This window comes from Aptenodytes patagonicus, chromosome 1 (genome assembly GCF_965638725.1).
Source record: "Aptenodytes patagonicus chromosome 1, bAptPat1.pri.cur, whole genome shotgun sequence".
NCBI classification, from domain to species: Eukaryota; Metazoa; Chordata; class Aves; order Sphenisciformes; family Spheniscidae; genus Aptenodytes; species Aptenodytes patagonicus.
In genome coordinates, this window is record NC_134949.1 from 203,482,128 (window position 1) to 203,506,252 (window position 24,125).

Consider the following 24,125-nt stretch of genomic DNA (forward strand, 5'->3'; position numbering starts at 1 on the left):
CACTGATTTCTGTGCAGGAGAAAAATCATATGACAGCATGTGTGTGTTTTTTGGAGAGACAGAAGGGGATGGAAGGGGGTCCACTTAGCAGCTTGTCATCATTAATATTTCTCTTTGGTTTTCTTTTTAATGCTTTTCTATGAAGCAGTAACAACTCTTCAGGAGAATCTGTTTGGCTTCAGCCTGTTGTTACGAGGCAGCAGAAGCAGCAGCCTGGGGAGCTGCAGGTCAAACTTCCAGGTCCCCCCCGCCCCAAGCACACAGAAATGATGCAGAGGCCTCTCTTGTAATCTTCTCCTATTGAATCAGTGTTAGTTGGACATTCAGCATCTGTTCAGAGGACAGCTTAGTTGATTTGGGGGAGGGATAAATTAAGAATCACTATGACTTTCTCTCTTGTGGTTTGCAATGCCAGTTATACTTCCTTCCTTGATGAAACAAACAGTGTAATAACAAGGGAGTATTAATTATCCTTGTGCTTTCCTTTGGAAAGTTTGGCAGTCTTTAACTGAGGAGTGTCTGTCAATGTAGCTTGTGAAGCAGAGAAGTAGGGTGAAATACTCTTGATTTATGTCCCTCACCTCATTTAGCTTACGACAAGTACCATCCCTCTGTGCAAGTGCTGTTACCAAACCACAAAAGAAATAATTAGTAGGCAAGAAACATTTGGTTTTGTGTTGCAATTTGCAGAGTTCTGAAGAAATGTGTTTGTGCGTATGTGCATGTATTTTGTGGTAATGATTATCAGTATTTAAAAAAAGATCAATGTTAATGTTCTTTCAAACCTCCCCATGCAATTTAGACTTAGTGCAGTTGTATTTGACTTCAGCTTTATCTATACATGGAAATATCACATTGAATTATGTTTACTATTAAACATTAACTTAGAAAATAATGTGTTCTGAGTAGCTATGAATTGCTATTAGCCCTTAAATTCAAGGAGAAACATGAAATTCACGTATATGCAAGGGTAAAAATGCTGTTTTGGGGTTAAAAGGACACTTTTTCTTGATTAAATATGATCTTTCAAAATAGACCAAACTTGAGTGGGCCACATGTGGAATTACTACCTTTTTGGACATGAAAAATATGCTTAATCCTTTGTTTGAGGTAAGAAAAAGGATGGGAAAGGGCTGTAGGAGTTTATATCTATATAAATTGTCTTTGGACAGCGAGGCAGATGAATTGTAAGATTTAAAGAGCTTAGAGGTTGTGTGAGGTAAGTATTTAGTAGAATTTACTAGTTTGTTTTAATGAGGCAAAAGATGTAATTTAATAAGAATCATTGTGAAAATTATTGTCATGACTTATGTCAAACAGAGCTGTTAATTTTCAAGAGCCAAAACCAGTCATTGAAGGCAGGAAGACATCCTTCAGTTATGGCACTGTGGAACTGAGACTCCCCATAAAGACTTTACTCCTTTCTCTGAGATATCCAGAATAGGATTGTGTCAAAATAAGAGCCCAGCTATGTAAGATGCTTGGGTTGATCTTTGATGGTATTTCTTACTTCTTTGCTTTAATCACAAGAGGCAAGGAAAGTTCTAAACAACTTTTTATGTTCCCCACCCCCAGTTTTGTTGCTTTATAACTTCACCCCTATGTTGCAAAATGACAGAGTACTCTTTATATCTTGTTTTACCTTAATTTTAAATTCTGCATTACAAATTAGACGTAGCAAAATTGATAATTTTGGAAACTTCTCAAATTGGGGTAGATTTAGTTGGGTTGACTTTGAGATTCTTACACTGTAGTGTAATAAGTGATTACATAGGGCAGTTTTGCCATGCATTGAAGTACACTGTGCGGAGATCCATCTGCAAGTTAGTATTCTCCATAGGTAGTTTTTATACTGAGAAGTAATACTGTAGTTAATAATTATGGAAGTGTTTGCTGGTATATGGACTTTACTCGTTAGTTTATTTAGCAGAGGCTTTAATGGGTAAAGGTGGAGGTGTCATTTGCAAAACGCCAATAATATTTGAATTGCAAAGGAAGTATCTCAGAAGTTTAAGAGACGTTTAGACTTATGAGCTGACAAGCATTCTAGAATGTAAGATTGAAATACTGTCTCGATTTTCTTTTATCTTTGTGAAAGTGTGAATTATTAATATTGTACGTAGACTCACTATTAATAAAACTGAATTCTACAGGTAGTGTATCTTAATTTTTCATAGCGGCATTGAATGTGAGTTATTTTTCACTATAATGCAACCAGATTGACTCAATATATGTATTCTAGATGATACTTAACACACCAGTGTTTTTTAACAACACTAGTCACTTTTTCACTACTTAATCTATTTTCTTACATGTGCTTGTGTTTGATCTCTGTTTTGAAGTTTCAGATTGTTTGCCCTTCTCTTGCACTGATTTTTGAGATGTCTTTATGGAGTCTTATTTTTGTTTTGATATTTAGTGTGTCAAAGATTGTTCTATTATGTTAATCTGTTATATATCCCAATATAGTGTATGTAAGTGTTCGTAATGTAAGTAATATTACATATCTTAATGTAATTATTTTAGTTTAATATGGATGAAGTCCATTCTCTTCATGTCTAAAGAAAGGAAGATGGATTATGGAGAACGGATATGTTCTCTGTTCCAGAGTTTGGATGGGTGCAAGACTGTGAGGTCTATGCTGCTTAATATATGAGCATACATGCAATCTTTCCTACATTGTTTTAAGAACATGACACCGAGGCTTTTGAGATTTGACTGTTAGCAGGTAATCACAATAATGGTCTCTTCAGAGAGAGCAAATAGTACCCTGATGGTTTTACTGATGCACTTGGGGAGGAAGGTGAGTATGATCAGCTGGTTCAGCACTTACATGAAAAGCTAATTAAACTTTTTAATCCTACCTTTGAGGCATGTATTAGAAAGGTCCAAAATGTCATGGGTTTTGAAGAGAGAAGTTTTGCTTACTGTCTGTTACAGTTCTCTGTGCCGCATTTTTTTAAAATACGAAACTAGGTTTTGCCAGGATAGAGTATAATCTTTGATATTTGATTAAAAGTTTCAAAACCTTTGGCTCAGAGATACTTTGGGCAAGCTTTTATTTGGGGCATGGCATGTTAGGTATATTTAACTGATACTTCTGTGAAAGGTTTGCAACTTGGGAGGCTCGGACGATTAGTACCTTGGTTTTACTTACTTTTAACCACTTGGCCATGAATATTTGTGGCCAGTTACTTTTCATGACTTAGAGCCTCATAGGCTTCATGTAGCTTTACAAAGATGTAGCTGATGGCCATCAGTCTCATTCCATGCCACGTTCATCACCATTGTACTTGATTTTCTTCCTTTTGCTGCTGCTCTGTTTCCCTTGCTGATTTTATTCCTGTGTTCTTTGCAATCTGGAACTGGATTGGGTTTGGTTGGGGATTTTTTTGTTTGTTTGTTTTTTCCTGTTGTTTTGTTTTGGGTTTTTTGTTTGGTTTGTTGTTTGTTTGTTTTTTCCAGGGAGTCAGTTTCCAGGTTTTACAAGTTTTTGTAGTGTGTCATCTTGTTCTGCTTCTACCAGTTTCCTTTGTCATTCTTCTCTGGGCTGCCTTGTTTAATTGCTTCGTAATGGTTTCAAACTTTTTAATAAAGTCTTAAATTTAAAAAAAATAATTTTTGAGCATCACACTTATTTAGACTAAATCAGAACTGAATTGTCACAGGTGGTACTCGCCTGTCAATTAGCTGACACACTGACAAATATATTTCCAAGATGACAAGATTGAACTTTCCTGTAACATGGTGATGTTTAGATCCTAGACAGTATCTGGCACAGGGTACAGTTATCCAGCTACTCAGATCCTTGATTTGTAGTGTAAACACTACACAGTGTTCATGCAACACTTACTTTGTATAATTTGATAGGCTATTTATTATAAGTAAACAGTCTTGCCTGTTGAAGTAATCAATGAAATAGTTATATGCACATGAGAATTCATTATGTTCTTTGAAAACTAATTTCTGAATGAGAATGTTAATATGAAAAGCAGATGATGCCATAGTTGTGTCTGGCACCACTAAGTGACAGTATCACTAGTCGCAGGTTGATGCTGATTGACTCTCAGCTGAATAGTCGCCCAAGCCATGGGTAGCTTAAGACAATAGTTTTCTTGATGGCTGTTTTGTATGACAAATGCACTTTTCTTTCTAAATGCCAGATCCTCCTTTCAGCTTTGTATAATGATTTGTCTCCCAAACTATTGGGAAGAATGAAATAGTTCTGACTATGTGGACTTCCATTCTCTTCCTATAGAGCAGCTGTATTTTCTATACTGTCTTGTGAGTGTTATGCTAGACCCTTTGTAAGAAATAGTTATATCTACAATTCTACTGCTGTGCTGTAATTGTGACAGTAATTAGCTAGAAAATCAGTTGGCTGATAACTAGAAGCTTTTGAACTATATCACTGTTAACATCAGGTTGTATGCACAGAACTGTCATTCAGATGATACATACATACATACATATTTCCCCCAAAAAAGATTTATACTAAAGGATGTGGTGTCTCCTGACAGAGAGCTTGCTAAATTCTATTCTTACACTCTTCTCTCCAAAAGCAGAGTTGCTTTAACTTTTATCATGTCATGATGGCAAACGCAAAGATACGGCATCTCTTTCCTGTAATGAAAATAATTTTTTTAAAAATAATTATTTTTGTTAAAGATTGGTCATCATAGCTGACATGGACATCTATCCACAACTCTGAATTGAACATGTGGAGTCCCAATAAGAAAGAAGACCTTCTGGCTTGTTCATTTTTGGGAGAGTTTGCTGTTTCTTGTAACATCAAAGTAATGCTTCAATTGAGATAATTACAAAAGCTTAGTAATTGCCTGGGAAATAATTCTTCATTAACTATAGTTAGTCATAACCAGTGGTACTGGTGAGATTTTTCATAACATGGTCAGTCATTGATGCTATCTCTCTAGACTGTCATGCCTTTTGCCTTAATGAAAAGGGGGGGTGAGAGGGTCTTTAAAACCTACTCTAGAATTTGTGGAACTATTAATAAAACACTCTTAGTTTTAAAACATCTGTTCTGTAAATGAGGTATAGCCTGGAAGTTTTATATATAAAGCAAAACAAGCAGCTATCCTAAAAAGCTAACAATCTGAGTACATGAGAAACAAAAGGGGAAGAGAGAGACAGGTCGTCTGCACGTCTCGGAGAACTCTGACATGCGGAGGTGGTGAGTAGTATGTGCTAGCTGTATGGACCGCATGTGCTAAAAGCATGAGGACAGGAAAGTTTAGGATTTGGAATATGACTTAAGTCTAAAATGATTTTATTCTAGTAAAAGTCACAATGTATGAGGAGAAAAGCCTGTTAAATGGTTTATTCTCCTGTTGCCTGTGTATATAGATTCAAACAAATTAGTTCAGGGAAGTAATACTACTTCTTTTTTGGTTTAAGGGTAAGAATCATAGATACTTTGGGGAGCTTTCAATAACATACCTCTGTAGTTGTCCATACACAGTGTTTTGTAAACCATAATTAAGATGCAAGCTAGAACACATGTTGCCCCAGATTCACAGAAGCCAACCTTACTCACTGCTTTGACACAGAGCAGATGGCTTGTTATAATGTAGTTGTTGATGCAGTAAGAACTGAGAGCCATGACTGGTGTTGCTTATAATCGCTACCTATTAAAAGACTGAAATGCCTTCAAGGAGGCATCACTATTCTCCCCTCCTGCTAAGGGTTTAGTGAGATCCTAGACCAAGATGATATTTATGCTTAGAAGATGCCTGAATATCAGTTGGAACTTAAATTTGTGCTTTTTATATTTGTGTGTAGATAAATTTTTCTGGAGGGCTGGAATGAAGCATTTTTATGTAATTTGATGCTTTTTGTGTAGACTCTGGGCATACAAGACAAATGAAGAAAGGAAAAATATTCAATGTGTGCTCTCTAAAAAAACCCTTTTCTTATTCTTTTTTTTTTTTTTCTCCTCACTAAAATCTAATTTTCTTTGAGAAAAACTCTTTTCGTGGATGAAAAAGGTTAAGGTACCTTGCAAGGCAGATGCAGACCGCTTTGGAAGCGCTTGACTACTCTGGTGGCAAGTACTTCACAAAACCGTGTGGTAGACATACAGGGATACTGCATGAGGAACTAGATCATCCAAGGAAGTTGAGCAGTAAGCTAACAACTGTAAATTGTGTGTTTCTGACTCTGTAGAAGGCTTAACAATACCGGAGAAGAAGGAGGCCAAAATGAAAGGGCAGCTTTAACTGTTTTAGTCATTAGTAGACAGTCTGGACGCGCTAGTGCTCTTCATGATGGAAATAGGATAAGAATTGCTATTAGACTGCCAGCTGGTTGGGAGAACACAAGCACTTGACTAGCATGCAGTAACAGAAAGGTGGATAAGCTGTGCCTTTTAGTATTCAACAGTGAAGGCAGAGCACAATAAATAACTGGATCAGACCTTATTTGTGATACCACTCCATTAACTTCAGTCAGTTGACTTCAGCAGGCTTAGCTTGGGGATGAATTAGTGCCATAATGTTTAAATAGAACAAAAACATGTACGCTTTCTATAAACATGTCTTACATTTTTGTTGAACATTAAGGGTAAGTCATTGAGGAAGGAAAAAATAGAAGGTAAAGAGTGTTCATTATTCTGTTGTGAGAAGTACAAGCATAGGTCAAGGTCAAGCTGTTTGCTCTTGAAGAGTTGTATACTGAATAAATTGGCATCAGCATCACAACCCTTGATCTCTTATCACATAATTCAGTGTTTTCTTTGGGCTATTTTAGGAGGAAAACAATTAGGAAAGGTTGTGTTCTCATTCATATCCGAGTTGCTTGCTTTTGCTAGGGTAAATGAGATCTATGGCCGTTGAAACATCTATTTTGATTAAAATTTGGACTATCTTTTGCATCAGAGACAAAAATATATAATGCCCTGTCTCTTGCCTTTAATTATCACAGCTCAGTGATTTAGATAGTGCTTTGGAATGGCAAAACTTTGGCTGACTGCCATGATACACAGTAAGCCCAGAGAAGCTAGGAATCAGTAGCTAATAATAAAAAATTAATTTTATGATATTTCCACCCAAATGAACTGATATACATCTCTAAGTCAAGGTGCAACTCTTTGCCTCTTTCATGTTTTAAAAGATAGTTAAGACTCTTTCCATTTTGTTTTTGACACTGTCTGTTAAGGCTTGAAAAATTTAATACTTCAGTGCTGACCAAGGTACAGAATCATACGAAGTGAAGGACCTGTCAGCAGTCCCAAAATGACTCTAGAGTGAGAAGCTGCAAACTTAGCTCCTATTGCTGGCACTTCCATTGGGATTTAGGTCCTGAAAAATCTTAGGGAAGGTTTTTTATTCATACAGTGTTCTTATTAATAGTGTAGAGCTGATATGAGGGGACTTCCAGGGGACCACGTCACTCTTTATTTGTCTTTAGGGAGTTACTTTTTTTCCCCTAGAATTTTTCAAGCTGTGTCTCGTTTAAATGGCAAATAGTATTTATATTAGCTATAATCCTCTACTTAGTCGCAGTTAGTGTGGTTTTTGTACTGCACAGTAAACTGCATTAAAACCCTGCACAGTAAACTGCATTAAAACCATATAATGCAACAGTTATTGCAAGAGAACAGAAGACAAAATTGGATTCAGAAGGTTGATTCCTTGCTCTTCCGTTACTTCTCTTCTGCTCCAAATCAGGCTATTTTTGTACTTGGTTGTCACTGTCCCTTTTTTGGGGCCTGAGGAATAGCACATTTTAAAAATAGGCTTTGCATTGGAGACTAGTTTGTTTCTGAGGAAAAGTATCATCTTGTGATCTTTATGCTCTCATAAGGAACTAAGAGGTGGACCTTTCATTTCCAAGAAAGTGGGGTGGGTTTTTTGTTTCCTTTTTAAATAAATGCATTTTTTCCTTATTTAAATATTTTACAAGGAATTTTCTAGATTGGTTAGTTACTTGTGTCTTTTTGGTGAGAATTGAAAAATTAATATATACACTAACTTTGAAGTGATCCTTAATTGCTGTTCCTGTCTTGCATGGTGGAAAGCGGGAGCAGAGGTAAGAGCAATTTGACTTCTGCAGTAAAGATTAACTCAGGAATGCAGAGAGCCCAATGCATGTTTATTATGTTTAAATAACTTAAAATGAGAAGTCACTTTTCAAAACTCCATTTAAAAAAAAAACAAACAACAAAAAAACCCCAAACAAAAAAACCCCTACTTGTCTCTCCTGAAAATTAGCATGTGGAACTACATGATATCCATGACCATGTGCTGCTTGCAATTATCACTGTTTTGATTGCCTCCAGTTAGTAGCAGCTCCCTTGAAATGTCCACTTTTTCCTGTATTTTTAATGTTTTCTGTGTGTTCGCTTTTTTTTTCTCGCTGAACTTCGTTTCTGGTCAAATTGAAGCTGATGTTTGTTTTCATCCAGGCTATAACTGAAAGATTACTTTCAGCTTTGTCTATGGTCTCACTGACCTGTTCTGGTTATAAAATTGTAATACCTCCCAGTCTAGGTATATGGTACGTGGTTTTCAAAATTTCCATTACGCAGCAGGAAATTCAGTTTTCTGCCTCTGTTTTCTCATAGTGCACAAACAGAGCGTTCAATGTACTTTTCCCTGCCCATCACTAGTTTTTCTTTATTCTTTGTAACCGTGGAACAGCTGCCTCTAAAATGTCTAGGAACGTGGGTTAAATCAAATTGAGCCCCACAAAATTGGTTAAAGATAAGAAAAAAATAATTGATTGGGGATTAAGAAGGGGTGGAGGGTATCTGTCTGCCCCTTGGACGTGGAAAAAGCAGCTATGTATGGAACTAGTTCCTTGAAATTGTGTTTTCTCCTTTGTTAGCAGCAGCAGTAGTATTCACTTTCAGATCTGAGATGTTAGGCATTTCACAAAATAAGCATTCACAAACTTGATGATCTTGCATCTCTCTTTTTAAAGATGACATTGAACTGTCCTAAATAATATTTTAAAGTATTACGTAAATACTCTCTATAGAATACATTAGAACAAATGTTGAATTATATCAGAATTAAATCCAAATTTAAGTAAGTGCCTAGCATTATCGTTATTCATACGTGTAGTGAACTTCTAAGCTTTAAATACCAACTGATGCGAGAGGGTGAAAACAAGGTGAGGGGCTTATCCAGGGGCAGCTCTTGAGAAGAGATGGCAGAATGGTTACACAGATGGTACACACTGATTTAACTTTTAAATTCTGGAGTCAAATGTTGGGATGCATGTCATTAGAAGGTATTTTTAGGGAGATAGAGATTGAAAATATAGAAACAGACACCTTTTTCTGTCTCCTACTCACGCTCTTTCCCACTTCAGAAAGAAAACCTGGAATGCTCTTCTCTGCTATTTATTGTATGTATGTTCTGAAGAAGTCACACAAAAGCCTGTATTTGTTCCTGCTTCACCACTGACTCCATGTGCTACAGGCCAGGGACCCCCAGGATATGTTGCTCCAGGATGGGCCAGTTCTAGTTTCACTGGGAGTCCCTTCTGAGAGCAGAAGCTCTAAAACACCAGAGTTTATCAAACTACCTCGCTGTGACCGTGCTCACCAGAGCTAACCGGTTCAGTCCGCAAACACGAGCTTCTCGTGTGCATTGTCATTTGATGCAGTTTTATTATTATTTCCTGCTTTGTGTTTTGCAATGACAGGTTCAGTGTGGTATACTGATTGCTAAAATGATCTCACCAAAATTTCATGTTAGTCTGAGTATATCAGTTTCTCTGATTTGTGTTTTAATCATTTTATTTCAAAGTGAAAATACACTTACTCCAACACTGGGTTGAATGGATGAACTTGGAAAATAGCAAGCTTGAATGCTACGTGGTTAACTCTTTCTGCTGTTTTTGCTACCTATTTTTATTAAAGCTCAATTCCAAAACAGTCTTCTGTATGTTGTAATTTATGCTTTACGATTATGATGGACTTAGACAATTCTATCATAACATAAGAGAAATTTATTTTGCATGTGCAGGGTGAAACTGCCCTGTCTCTGGTTGATGAGTAGTCGGAGTAGTTCTTAATCTTTCCTGTCAGAGTGGATTCGCTTGGGGGTCCAACAGGAGACAGGTTAATTCTGTACCCTATGATTAAAGCATGCACCTGGGATACAGTAGACAAAATGCCATTTGAGCTGAGAAGACCAGATACTTGATTACTTGCATTATTTCAGGCAATGGAGTGCCTTGTTATCTTGTACTGCTGGGAGAGAAATTATTCCTGGATGGGCATTTGTGACTCTTATTTCATCAAATTATTGAAAAATCTTTTACTGATAGAATCGATGTGTTTCAGGAAAAGGTTATTCTTCTGTTTCTACTTTCTTATTAACATTGTTTTTCAGTGAAAATTCTTAACTAGTAGTTCCAGCTGATGCTTTGGTGAGTTGTGTTCACCTCACCCTGCTCCAAAAAAGGCAAAATGAGCCTTGTCCCGAGAATGCTAATAGTCAGGATAGTAAACAGTATGTAAACCCACTGAAATCCATTGTATTCTACTGGTTATTTATGATAGTATCTGTATTAATTTATTTTGAAGAACAATGTTTTCTAGATATTTCTTCTTTAAAGATAACCCTGGAACTCATAGGAGGATATTAAAGAATATATTGCCATTGTTCCTCTGTTATTTGAACTGAAGTGAGGGAATGGATGAAGTGTGACCAAGCACTATGATTTTAAGTTCAAGAATGTTGTGGTTTCCATAGAAACAGCTAGCTCTATCATAGCTACCGAGTTAAATGCTTATAGGATTTTGCTTTTTCCTCCTCTAAATAAAATTTGATTATGCTTCATTTAGTTTTCTTTCCCTTCACTTCAAACTTCTCTGAAATTTGCTAACTTAATTTTTATCAGTGCAAAGTTACCTTAGCCATCCCTTGTTTGAGAAAGCAGTTGCACATAAAAACATATTTGTTTCTCTTTGTAGTAATCTGAAGATGAGTATGTCATTGGAGCTGGTTATGAAGTTCACCTTAGTCTTGAATAGAGTGATGTGGGATGCTGTCACACTTTCATGGTGTCATGTTGCGATTGTCCTACTTCCACAAGTGGTGTGGCTTTGAATGAGTGACGCAGGTCTGTCAGCCAGCTGGCAATGAAACTTCAGAGCTTTGTTCAGTCACACTGACAATTTATGTGACTTCTCATGTTCCATGTCCCATTTCTTTTTCCTGATATGAAGTAAATTTATTATAGGTGCAAGGTATTGTAAGGGTAGAACAAAGTCTCTTTGTGAATCTAAAGCTAAATGCAGGAGTTCTGAGTGTTGCCAAATGCAAATTTTAGGTGTTCTGAGAAAGCTGAGCTGAGGAAGTGCAGTTAAGTTACTTTATAGGGAATACAGGTATCTGGTGAAAATAGGTGTCTGGAAGTGTGATTCATAAGAGCTATAGTTTTATTTATTTTACCAAGTGACTCTTTAACAAGAGTCCAGAATCAAGGATCTCTTCTCTCTCATGAGAAGGCTTGCATCATTGGGCTACAAATTCATACTTCTTGCTCATTTGCTTTCTTACCTTATGCACCTGCATCTCAGTTCCTCTACCAGCTAGTTTCTTGGCCAAGAAGGAGCTAATATTATTATCCTAGATGTGTCTGTTAAATTCCCAGAAAGCTCTGGAAATCTTCAGAAGGCTGCTTGGGAAAATGACATTGGATCCAATGATCACGAGCTGATACAGTTAAAATCAAATGGAAGAATAAACAAAGCAGGAGTGTACAGAAAGGCTTTGGATTTCAAGGGGGCAGATGCTGATTAAACTAAGTGTACTGGGTTAGTATAAGGAGCATATCTGAAGAATTTGCATGCTTGGTGTTTCTTCAGGTCGAAGACATTAAAGGTATAAAATATCTGCATGCTAGATGAGTGAAAGGATGTAGAGAGAGACTTTGAATTTGACAGATGAACAACCACGTCAAGAAGGATTTTGAGAAGGAGCAGAGAAGAAATAATGGAATAAAATTCGCAATACATACTTACCCAAGTTAGATTATGACGGATTCATTAGCCAGTTTTGTTTGGAAGGAGAGTGTTTCTCAGATGAGGGAAATACAGAAAAGGCGTAATCTGTCTGGACTTCAGTGAGTAGTTGATGTTGTGTAGGAAAGGATTGGTTTGGGAAGGCAAGGTTTGCCAGAGTGTGTGACTTCAGTGGAGAAGATGGTAAGATATAGTGGTCAATGTGGAAGTGTCAGGCTGGCAGTTATGCTTAGTGGAATTCTTTAAAGATTAGTTTTGGGACCAGCTATCTTTCTGATGTTTTCATTTATGCCACTGACACAAGGAAAATCAGTATGCTGATGAAATTTGTTGATGATGAAAATTTGGAGGCACCAATAGTACAGATGATGATCATGATATTGTATGGAAAAGATTGGATTATCTCAAAGACTGAATTAATAGGAACAAAATTAATTGCATTAATATAAAAATATCCTGTACATCATGGGTGGTTAAAAGCAATATTTTTTTAATGCAAGCTTGAAGGCTTATGTCATGAAAATAACTGGACTACAGAAGAGCATTGCAGGATTACTGTGTTGCAAATGTGAGACAGTCGTGATGTTCGTATGGAAAATGGAGAGGCATTTGCAGTCAATTTAAGGAGGTTCTAGTATCATTTTATAAATTCCTGAAATATTATGTATAATTCTAAATATGCATACTTAAGAAAATGTAATCAAAACTAAAGCAGATGCAGATTAAAGTGAATTGTAGAATCATTCACTTTAGAAAGGACCTTGAGAAATTTTCTAGCCCAACCTCCTGCTGGAAGCAGGGTCACCACTGAATTCAGACTAGGTTGCTCGGGGCTTTGTCGGTTGGGTCTTGAAAACCCCCAAGGACAGAGCTTCCAAAGCATCTCTGGGTGACCTATTCCACTGCTTTGATGTCCTCAGGGCAAAAACTTTTTTCCTTATCAGAGTTCAAAGCCTCTTGTTTCCATTTATGACTGTTGTCTCTTGTTCTCCTGTCTTGGACCTCAGTAAAGAGGTCATTGTCTTGGTAATTTAGGCATAGGAAGGCTGCTAATAGGTGCCCACCAGGCCTCCAGGCTAACCAAGCCCAGTTTCCTTAACCTCTGTCGATGTGCTTTAGAGCTTTGAAGACAGTGATCACACCAAGGGCAAGCCTATTAATGAGGAAAACCTTTGCTTGCTTGTTTAGCAAAGTGTGTCCTTGTCTGCAGATGTAGAAGAAAGCCCAAGGAGGGAAAAAGCCTGTTATAACTAAAGCGCAAAGTAGGTCTGGCATCAGTGAATGTAACCTATCCAAGAATAAACTTACGCTGGGAATTAGAAGAAAGCTCCACTCAATGGGACAGTCAGGTTCTAGAGCAGCCTTCCAGGGAGTATAAAAACTGAAGTTCTTCATTATATTCAGGTGGATACATTTCCAGAAGGGATTACCTGAGATGGTATATCTACCTTAGGAGTGAACTGGAGTCTAGAACCTGCAGGTCACTGCTGACTTGGCCTGTGTAATGCTGCTGTTTCACTTAGCCTGTTATTCAGGCTTGGTTCTACCCCTTATGTGAATCTGTTGGAATTCAGTCAGTAAAGTGTACTGCATGGTGCTGTGAGGTTTCTCTTTGGACTAGAGTCATTAGGAAACTTTGATGTATCCTTGGAGAACAAACTTATTTCTTACAATTATGAACTTGAACTGTGAAGTAAACCTACTGGATTTTGAGAAGTGAACCTTCAGTCTGTATTTCTGAATGCTCTTACCTCATCGCTTTCCCTTCTGGTCCATCGTTAGTTTTTAATTCAATTTCGCATCTATTAAGAAAAGGAAAAAAAAAAAAGTCTTGTGTATGTATTTTAATCCTAACAGCTGAAGAAAAGCAGTTAGTTTTAACTTGGGGTTATATAGCATGTGGTGATATAACACTTTTCCTCCTCTGCATTTTAATTTTAAGATAGGAAGAATCTTAAGCTGCTGCTGGAGCATAAAATTGATAAAATAACTTGTTTAACTGAATAGATGGAAAGTCACTTAAACATCAAGAAACATCATGTAGGTTGTAAATCTCTCATGTCTTGATGTTTAAGTGACTTCCCATTTATTTAACTTTAGCTGTGAAATTGGAAGCACTGTGGCACTAAGACGGTTTGTAGTTACACTTTAAGAACGGACAAATTCTGTTGCGGATGCCTATAACAAACAAAACACAACTTATTCTACATCTGCATATACGTGACCCAAATTTCTGTTCCAAAAGTTGTGGTCATAGTTGTTACTACAATCTTTGCATAGATATATTTTTTTTTTTAATTTATGGGGTTTTTTTTATTTACAGTATATAATCTACACCGAAATTCTTTATTGTGTATGCAATGCAACTGATGGGGTAGTTACTGGAGCTGTAATTATGAGATTGGTGCTGGCTGTGGTGTGGGGGGAAGAGAGGGCGAGGTTTGCATGCTTGAGATCACAAACAGAATGTGCTATTATATAACCGTGCAGAGGGGATGTAGTCCACAAATTGTATTTAATCCTACTTCTGATGCTGTGGCTCTTCTTAACTGCTTTCATCAGTAATGTTGCAGTTGGTGCTATAATGCAGAAGTGTGAGGATATGATCCTTATCAGTTTGCTGTAGCAAAAGGTTGGAATTCCCTTTGGTACCCTGAGGGGGGGGAAAAAAAATTTAAAAAATCAGGATGGTCATTGTTATGTCCCCTGTGGAAGATCAGACTTGTCACTTCTGCGATTCTTGTGGCCCTGTCTTGGGACCAAGACTGTTTTGACAAGAATAGATGGAGAGGCTTTAAGCATACAAGGGATATAGATACAACTTCCTTGCTAACTTTTAACATAGGAAATAGGATACAGGGTAGCTAAGACCACTTAAAATCCTTTCATAACTTGAAAAATTAGAATTTGCTGCTTTTGTGTCAAAACTTCTCTACCTAAGATTTTTTTCTGCACTGCACTTTCCTTCGAGTAAATGTGTATACACATACGCTTTTTTTTCTTTTTTCTTTTAGATATGGACTTTCATTAGTGGCATTTTGCCAGAAGGGTTTGTTTCAGATCCCCTATGGTTTGTTTGAAGTGGGGTTCTCAGGCTTGCAGAATAAATAGTACGGCGGTTGCAAGCCATTAAATTTCCTAATGCTCTTGAGGGGAATGAGATTAGACTCTAAATTTAAAGGCAAATTTTAGGATTCTTTGCTTCAAACCCTTTGAGGTAGTGTGATGTGCAACTCAAGACTAAGATTCCTTCAAGCCAAGATTAAGAAATATAAATATAAAGATATATATGTCTTTATATAATATGTGCATATATATATAAACATGCAAACTAAATGTGTCAGTGGCATGCTGTACTATAAATAAGAAAATACTTTAACCTTTCATTAGAGCAGCTGTTTCCTTGCACTTGATGCAACATCTGCTTGACTGATTTAAGGATTTATTTTGGGCTTCTGCTGATATTTGGTGATTTTTTTTTTTAATTAAAATATTTCTCCTGCATTTTGCACATTCTTTATAGTATATCCTGTAAAATTATTAGTTTATTTTGATGTGCTTTTTATATTTCATAGTAAGACTATAAGAAATGCTCTTCAGCAACAGAAAACTTCACCACTATTAAGTTACCCATCTTGGGGAGATGGGGGGGGAAGAAGAAACTAACACTTTTTTTTTCCTTTTTTTTGATGTTGCTTATATTGATTTTACATTGTATATTAACTGCAGAAGTATGACTTAATCAAATTTTCCAGGAAGCCAAGTTAGTTTTGGTTATTTCTCTGTGATACTCTTCTCCTTTCTATATTCACTTTAGTATGCCTTGTAATCTCAAAACTCAGTAGTGAGAATAAAAAGAAATGCGTCTCCTTAGTATTATGCTAGCTGAAGGATAGCTTTAGTTCTATATTAATGCTATGCCCTAATCATATTTTAAGTGCTGAGCAGGACTAATCTTCTGGGGTTTTTTTAATCATCTCCTCGTAGGATCCAAATCAGACAGTTCTAGGGAGCTGATGGTTTGGTGTTATGCCTACTGCCTAGGAAAGTGTTATGATCTTCAAAACAGGTAATCCCCAGCACAGATAAACTACACACAGATGAAGGAAAAGAAATCCTTAGATAACCTGCATAAAATCAGAGTTGGGGGACTGCTTGGCCAGAGGGGGCAAGCTAAGGGAGGGGTCTCAGGAGCCAGTTACAGTAGAGGAAACGGCTGCAGGGGGATGCGAGTGAGAGGCAGGAGGGCTGCTGGTGAAGAAGCTCCTCACCACTAGTGCCCACGGCAGGCACTGCTGCCAATTATTTGGGGTGGGTTGGTTGGTTTGTTTTCAAACAGGCAACCCGTTCCCAAGTACAATAACAGTTTGTGATGCAGTCTAAACCTCCTAAATTTTTGGCAGTATCTTGGTGTTGTAATGAGATGCATTAATGCTTAAAGGGTAATTAAAGATAATGAGGTATAGAGAAAGTGGAATGGAGCACAGTACACCACGCCTCTGAAAGCTGGAGCGTGGCGAGCTGACTTTTGGTGAAAATAACTTATTTTCTACATAGACATTTTTATAGTTTCATCCAAATATGTACATAGTAACTGATACGGTGCCATATTGCAAACTGTTGGTTAAATAGGAGAGATTAGGATTTAATAGAGAAATTGTGAGTGCGTGTAAGGACCTAGCTGAGAGAAGGGGGAAGCCAGCTCAGAGAGAGCTGGTTACTGGAATCGTTATGGAACAATTGTCAGATCAGTCTTACTTTTCCTGATTCATTTAATGACAAAGGTACATGTAAAGGAGTCTTGATGATAGAATTTGTTGATGACATGAAGTTTGAAAAATGCTCTTAACATAGAGAGAAAGAAGTGTTACACAGAATTTTGGGGGGGATTTCATAGGTCATGGGCCCAGACTTGGGGGAGATCTGAAACATCTTTGTGGTGCAGAATACTTATTTCCACCTAGCCTCCTTTCCCTGGGAGGGGTAGAGTAATAGGAGTGGGATGAAATTTGGAGCCTTGTGCTTTAGGGCGTTACAGCCAAAATGTCAGTTATAAGCTTGGAGGCTGGATAATTGAAAGGATCAAAGCAGAAAAGGGTATGAAGTAACTGAGCAAACAGCGTGGTGCAGTTATGAAGAATGTATATGTGCTCTTGGGACACAATCACAAAGATATTTCCAGTAGACAGAGGAAATCACTGGTGATGTTATACAAGCATCTGGTGAGACATCATTTAGTATGCTTCAGAAATAGTCATCTATTTTGAGGAGAAAAGAGAAGAAATTGAAATGTGCAGAGGCAGGCTCCTAGGATGAATGGGGAAATGGTTATCTCGCTACAGAAAGCTTGAAGAGCTTGTCGTGGGTAGTCCAGCTAAAGAAACTGTATACGTAAGTGTTGTCTATACATACACAGGTGGAGACGGCTAAGGGGGGAAACTATTTAAACTGAAAGACAATATAAGCAAAACAACAAGTGGACATAGACTGGCCATTGCTAAATTTAGGCATAACATTTTGAAGTTGTAATTCATTATGGTAGTCAGGTTTTTGGAGTAAAACCATAGGAATAGTGGAACTTGGCTGCTTTTTCTGCTAAATCTTGGTGAGATTTGAAAATAATTCCTTAATCGTTCTGGAAGTATCAAAGAAAATGGAACTTTAATGTTTATAGCCAGATGTGTCTGAATTCTATGAATAATTGCCTTTAAACAGCATTCCTGCAGCTTCTGTCCTTTAATTTTTTTCGTGATTTCCTGGTATGCAGCAATACTCTTACAGTGACTTGGTGCTTTCTCAGAGACAGCTACCACTTGGCTTCTTTCCTGGGCTAATGGCAGAACTTGTATTTTCTGAAGGGTGTTAGCAGGGGGACAGGGAGGGGAACCTAGCCCTTTTATGCTAACTCTTTTTATCCTTGTTACACTTTGCAATAGAGACTGAATTGCTTTTTGGAGGGGTCATTTTCTTCATCGACCTTGAAGTGTGCAGGATGATAGAGATTGTAATTTGGATACCTCAATTAGGTGCTTAAAGATAGGTGGGATGAATCTGTCTGGAGAACTTCTGAAGTAAGTGGTGAGTAGGTAACTGAGGCAGGGCTGTCATGTTCAGTGGATATGTTGTGCTGAGATTTTTGACCCTGAAGAAGTCTTGAAAACTTGGGCATCGCTGTAAATTTTTTCTTTGGTATTTGATCTAGAAAATAGTTTACTGAATTCAAACAAGGAAAGCTTTGTTGCAACTTAACTTAAAATGAGAACCACAGTTTAAGAGTGTGATTTGGAAAAAGGTATCCAAGCAGTTAGTGTGCTAAAGTCTTGCTAAAAGTTGATGCAATTTAGGCTTGTAGGCCAAAACACAAAAGCAGCTAGAGTCCTACTTGCCATGGGCATTGGTAAGTGCTAGCTACGCAAACACATTTTGTGACCTTGCTAGCAGTTGCTTGAGGAGCCAAAATTTAATCTCTTTTGCATTGTAAGTAATGTCATAGTGAGCTCTGTATGCAGGTTATTTTAATGCTATATGGAAAAGGAATTGTATTCAGTAACTTGCAAATAGAAGAAAGGAAGATTATAGCTGAAGATGCTGATGGTTAGATAAAGGAAATCGATGATAGAAAAACTATGATGTGGTGTTATTACTGTATTGCATGTGGATCTCAACCGCTTTGCTTGTAGTGAAAGGCAGTGGTGGAACAAAGTTTGGGGTTCGGAAGACTGGCAGAGGGATTCAAGTTCTGTGGTAGCTGGGACTGAGGAAGGATGCTGTCTGACTCCCTGGTGTGTTGTAGGAGATGCAGTGGGTGAGATCAGGGCTGACAAATACCATACTGGAGGGAGTGTGCTAGGGCTTTTACTGAGGCTCACAAGCTATTCAGGTGCAGATTTTGATACTTTTAGTGCTCTCTGTTCAGGTTAATTTTTCAGGTTTATATTTTTCCTCTTCATTCAAGAAGATATGTTGCCAGTGTGTCTTGGCTGGAATTTTTTTATACTCTGCTGAGAGCTTTTTTTAATGGCACAGTTGATTCAATCACTACCTATCTGGTGTTTATTATCAAAAATGCCAGTTAGAATTTAATCTTCCTAGGTTATGTGTAAACAAACAAAACTTTATTGACGTCTTTGACCCTATTTTTAACACTAACTTAAACGCTTTTCTCAAATCACTTTGGATCAATCTTCTTAAACCAATGGCAACTTTTCTGTAACTTTAAAAAAATTAATACTAATTTAAGTCTTCTCTGGATACTTTCCTAATACTGCATTTTTTTTTTAACAGATAAATTTGCGCCTCATCTTGGTAAGTGGGAAAACGAAAGAGTTCCTATTTTCACCGAATGACTCTGCTGCAGATATCGCAAAACATGTGTATGACAACTGGCCGATGGGTGAGTTAGCTGTGTGGCTTTGGCTTTTTAACTGGCGAGCTGGAAGCTTCCCTGTATTCTCAGTCTAAGGTGTCAATAAACTGATTTCTGTTCTCAACGTTCAAATTAAGTATGTTTATTGTGTATCTGGACATAGATTTATATAGAAATACAATTGTCATCTTGCCTTCTTTTTCCTGTTTCTTCAGTTGGGCAGATTTTTAGATGTCTGGACTATTTCCCACTTTATTTGTAAAATTTGCTTCCCCAAACTGAAGTACTTCTTTCCCCCTATCTTTAGACACTTTTCTTGATCAGTCTTGTTAGAGGATCTAGTAAGTGTGAGGAAACGTTGGAGATATAAAACCTCTTGCGTGAGGACAGTTAATGTAAAACACTGCATGTCACAGGAACACATTAGTGAAACTGAGTCTGAAGTACTTCTTCCTTACTGCCTTATCTTGGAAAGGATCTGTAATAATGATATTTTTCCAGGAAAAAATAAAATATAAGAGACATTAAAAGACCAAGGGAAACTGAGGTTGTTCGTATGAATGTATTTAGTGTTATGCAGGAATACCAGCTTCAGAAAATGGAATTGAAAACTTAAGATGTGTATTCACATATGTGAATAGCTCCACAAAAACAAAGTGCTTCTGTTCTCCCTGACTATGATTTAATGGGAAAATAGCCAAAACACAGACATAGCATTACATATGATGAAAGAAAATGCTTCTTTTGGTACAGGACTTCATTTGGGTTACTGTTCTGATGTTAAAAAAACCCTACTATTTACACAAACTAAAACATTGCAATATCTGTTTCTGTGGTGCCTTTGTCAAAGAGGTATGGTGGATGATAATTCATGCCAAAAAGTTAGTGTTGATAATCCATATTTTAGGCCTTAAACTGGTCTTTGAGGTCAGAAAGAACAGGGTTTCAGGGGACTTGTTTGCTGTTTGTTTTGCTGGGATACAGCATTATCTATTTAGTAAAATATGTAAAGAAGGAGGAGGTTTTTAGTCCTCTGAAATATTATAGATGTAAAACACTTTTACACTAAGAAATCTGGTTGATGTAGCATCTGTGTAGCTACTGTACATATTTTAATGTGTGCCTACAACATAGTTGTCATGACCAAATGTTCTTTGTGTACTTTTATCTGAATTAGTAAAGGCAGAACTGTGGTTTTTTTCTTACTCTAGTTTATTCCTGAACATGTGGCGTCATGTTCCAAGTCTTGTGAAGAAGTCTCTGGGAAGAAACCCAGACTTTAAAGTCTCTTTTTTAAAGAAAAAGAAAAGCAGAACTGGACATGGAAGCCTCAGTTCAAATACCTGCTGTCCTGAGGGAGTGCTCTAAATCTTGATGAATACTTAATTGCCTGTGCAAAGAATAGTGTCAAATGTAAAAGATGGAGGAAAAATCTACTTCAGAATAGTGTATAGGTTTTCACAAACATTAGCCCACTAGCTGTTTTCAGACTGAGATTGCTGCTCTTTGCCATAGGAGTGAGAAATCTTGATGAGGACTAAAATTTCCTTGAAATGGAGGTGATACTAAATGATTGTTTTTACCACCATTTTCACTTGTCGTGATCTTGTGGGGGGAAAAACATCATGAAATATCCTCAGTCACATGCTGGCAGGATTAAGGCAAACCTCTCCTCCCTCTTTTGGCAATACAGTTGTTAATTAAGGATCTCTTGACTTGTAGTGGAAAATGCCAAATTTATGTTAATGTATATAATCTAGGTAGGTTACCTGTTCTCCCTCCCCCCCATTTTCTTCTAAATAATATTAACTTTTTACTCGTACAGCAATTATCTGCTGAACTTTAAAACAAAAAAAAATAGTCGTAGGTAAATATTTTCTCCTTGGCTCGTTTAGTCATCAGTGCAAATTAAAATTTGAAATCATGTCAGAAAGAAATGTTTCAGACTGCCAGCCAAGAAGCAAAAATTAAAAGGATGGGTGGATTGGCAGCTTAACAATGAGCAAATACCTGTGCCAAAATATAGTCTGTCTTCTTTTGGTTGCTGTTTTACATCATTATGGCACTGTAAACTGGCTGAACTTCTCCTCTTTACAGCCATAGTATGGTGGAGTTCAGACTGTATGGAGTTAAAAAAAAATATTTGGTATCTTCCAAAAGATCATTTACCCTAGCAGTGTGATAATTCAGATCCTTAACGTAGCCCACTTCACAGCATAGCAAAAAGGGCACGTGCTTGAATTGCAAGACAGTTGAATCAGACCCTGAGTGGAAATGCTTGAAATTCAAATAGCTTTGGTTGCCTAATTTGATCTAATCTTATAAACCAGGCACATGGCAGCACCCGGGGGTATTGCAGCCTCTGCTGTTGATACCAGCCCTGCCTCCGCAGCATTCTGCGCAGCGCTGGGGCTGCGGTGGCTCCTGCTGCCCGCCTCTCTGCCTGCTTGCTTTTTCGCACCAGATGCCTCTCTCTATGCTCTCTGCAGCCGTGGCTTTTGTTTTAAATGCTTCCCCTTCTCCGCTTTTCAGTTGTTCTCCTTTTGTGGTGCCAGTTGCCACTGCCTGTATGTTAATTGTGCGTTCGCAGTGAACAGGTTGGTTTCTGTTGCCTGTCGCGATCCCTTGCTGAATATTCATTTTGGTGTATAAACACTATAAAAGCAGAAAGAGAGAACAGTTGTGAAGAGCTGTTCCCAGATATCTGGTCAGCTAAGAAACAGAAGACACGGTGTTCCCAGAGAGCCCATTTAAATTCAACATTTCAATGTTTTATGATATTTGTTCTGAAAGCAAAGTGTGGATTTATTTGTTGTTCACGTTGTCACAGGGAACAGTAAAAGAGTAGGAAAAGATCATTTAAGCTTATAAATGATTTATGACAGCTTAAGCATTATAGGAAATGCATTATAGGAAAATGCGTGCTTGCTTTTCCCAAATCACTGTTTGCCACATAAGAACATCCACAGATTGTCCTTTCAGAAGTTCCTTAAAATGTATCAGTCTGTCTGCTCTGTGAGAGCCCTCTGTTCAGGCTCTCCGCAGTGACCGTTGGGGGCTGCTCAGGTCACTGGCCCCTCTGGACATTTAACTGGTTGGATCTGGCCATCACCAAACACCGCTGAGCAGCCTGCAGAGTGTTCTCAGTGCTGTGATCTGAGAATCCTATTTCAAATGACCCATCACATGCGCTTTTGCTGTGTGTGTGGCTGCTTCCCATTGCTGGAGAACAACTCCAGTTAGACAGTTAGCTGGTGAGGAGGAGTATGGCTTGAGAATCTTCTGAATGGGAAGAAATTAAGGCAATTCTAGCCAAGTGGGTATTAAGCCTCAGGAAGCAACTTGCATTTATGAACTATTTTGTGTAGGACTTGTATATGTGCTAAATATCTCATGCAATCTGTGAAGTTAGTTAGTAATATTTATACTTGCAGGCATAAAATTATGTGTTTCGATGCCCAATGTCAAATACTAAGTTTAAGAATAGATTTCAAGAGTGCTAGCCTTGAATTATCTTTCTGTATCTTCAGCCTATGCTCTCTCTTTAGTGCTTCATGCAATAGAGTCCTGTTCTTAGTTTTCTTCCTGGGTAAAGGTGAGAGACATAACAAAAGATGTTTTTATTACAATGTAACTGTGAAAATTCTCTCGCTTCTTTTCAGATTGGGAAGAAGAACAAGTCAGCAGTCCAAATATCTTGCGGCTTATTTATCAAGGGAGGTTTCTTCATGGCAATGTGACATTAGGAGGTATGAAAATAATTTTCATCATGCATGTTACAGCCAGGCAAAGGCGATATTTATTTACAGTGCAGTAAATACTACTTTACTGTTCAAGATCACAGTATAGCTTGCTATATACTATTTTTCCTCTGCATAGAGTGACATTGTATCTTATGTGTATTTGTCTGTCCTGTTACCACTAGTTGTTAAACTTTGGGAGGTACTACCTGCTAAGTCAAGTCTCCTCTTGCATAAGGAAACACTAATGCTGCTTTTATTTGTTATCTTTCTAAATGGAATATTTTGTTCCACCTCTCTTACACTGCACTTGCAGGGTAAGCTACTTCATACATGTCTGAAGTATTTTAAAATGTTTGATAAACTTTATGATAATTGGTTAAACAATACTTTAAATCTTAGTGCAATGAATGAAAACACCCTATGAATGAGAATGAGGGGAAGCATTCTTGCTGTCCAGTGCTCTCCCAGGGATACAATTGCATAGTTATGCGAAAACAAAAGTAAATGGCTTCACGTCATATGCGAAGGAAATGCAATTCAACTATGCCCCCTTGTGGCAAGTTTTTCCCCCAATTATATATTTTGATGCGAATCTTTGATAGAGAAATGACACAAATTTGTAACAATAATCTTTCCTTTTGTAGATAAAAGTTGCCAGTGTGAATAGCAACTATATCAATGACTAAATAAAATGAGACTTTTCTCTGTGCCAGTTCAAAAATAAATTAATACTTCTGTTTTCTCTGTATGTTCAGATTGTTCATGCATTTGGTATGTGAGTGCAGTACAGAGAGGAGAATATAATACAAAATCACCAATGAAATGTTTTTGAAGTTGAGATGAACCTGAAAAGAAAATTTCTGGAACACTTACAGTGATCTTTCCATGAAGAAGTGACTGGGATGATATAGCCATTGATTCGCTTTCTGCCATTACCAATGTTGGCTAGTGATGTACTTCTAGAATAGATATACTCTCCATACAAATCAATTTTTAACGCTGCTATATATACGAA

The 24,125-nt window shown here is 37.5% G+C and overlaps 1 protein-coding gene across 1 annotated transcript in view; it reads left to right on the forward strand.

The window, feature by feature from the left end:
• Positions 1–24,125, forward strand: part of UBL3 (ubiquitin like 3) — a 58,329-nt gene that overhangs the window by 28,369 nt on the left and 5,835 nt on the right. The window contains exons 2-3 of the mRNA XM_076364309.1: positions 19,286–19,394; positions 23,030–23,116. Coding sequence (XP_076220424.1) covers positions 19,286–19,394; positions 23,030–23,116 — 196 coding nt within the window. The remainder of the gene's footprint in view (positions 1–19,285; positions 19,395–23,029; positions 23,117–24,125) is intronic.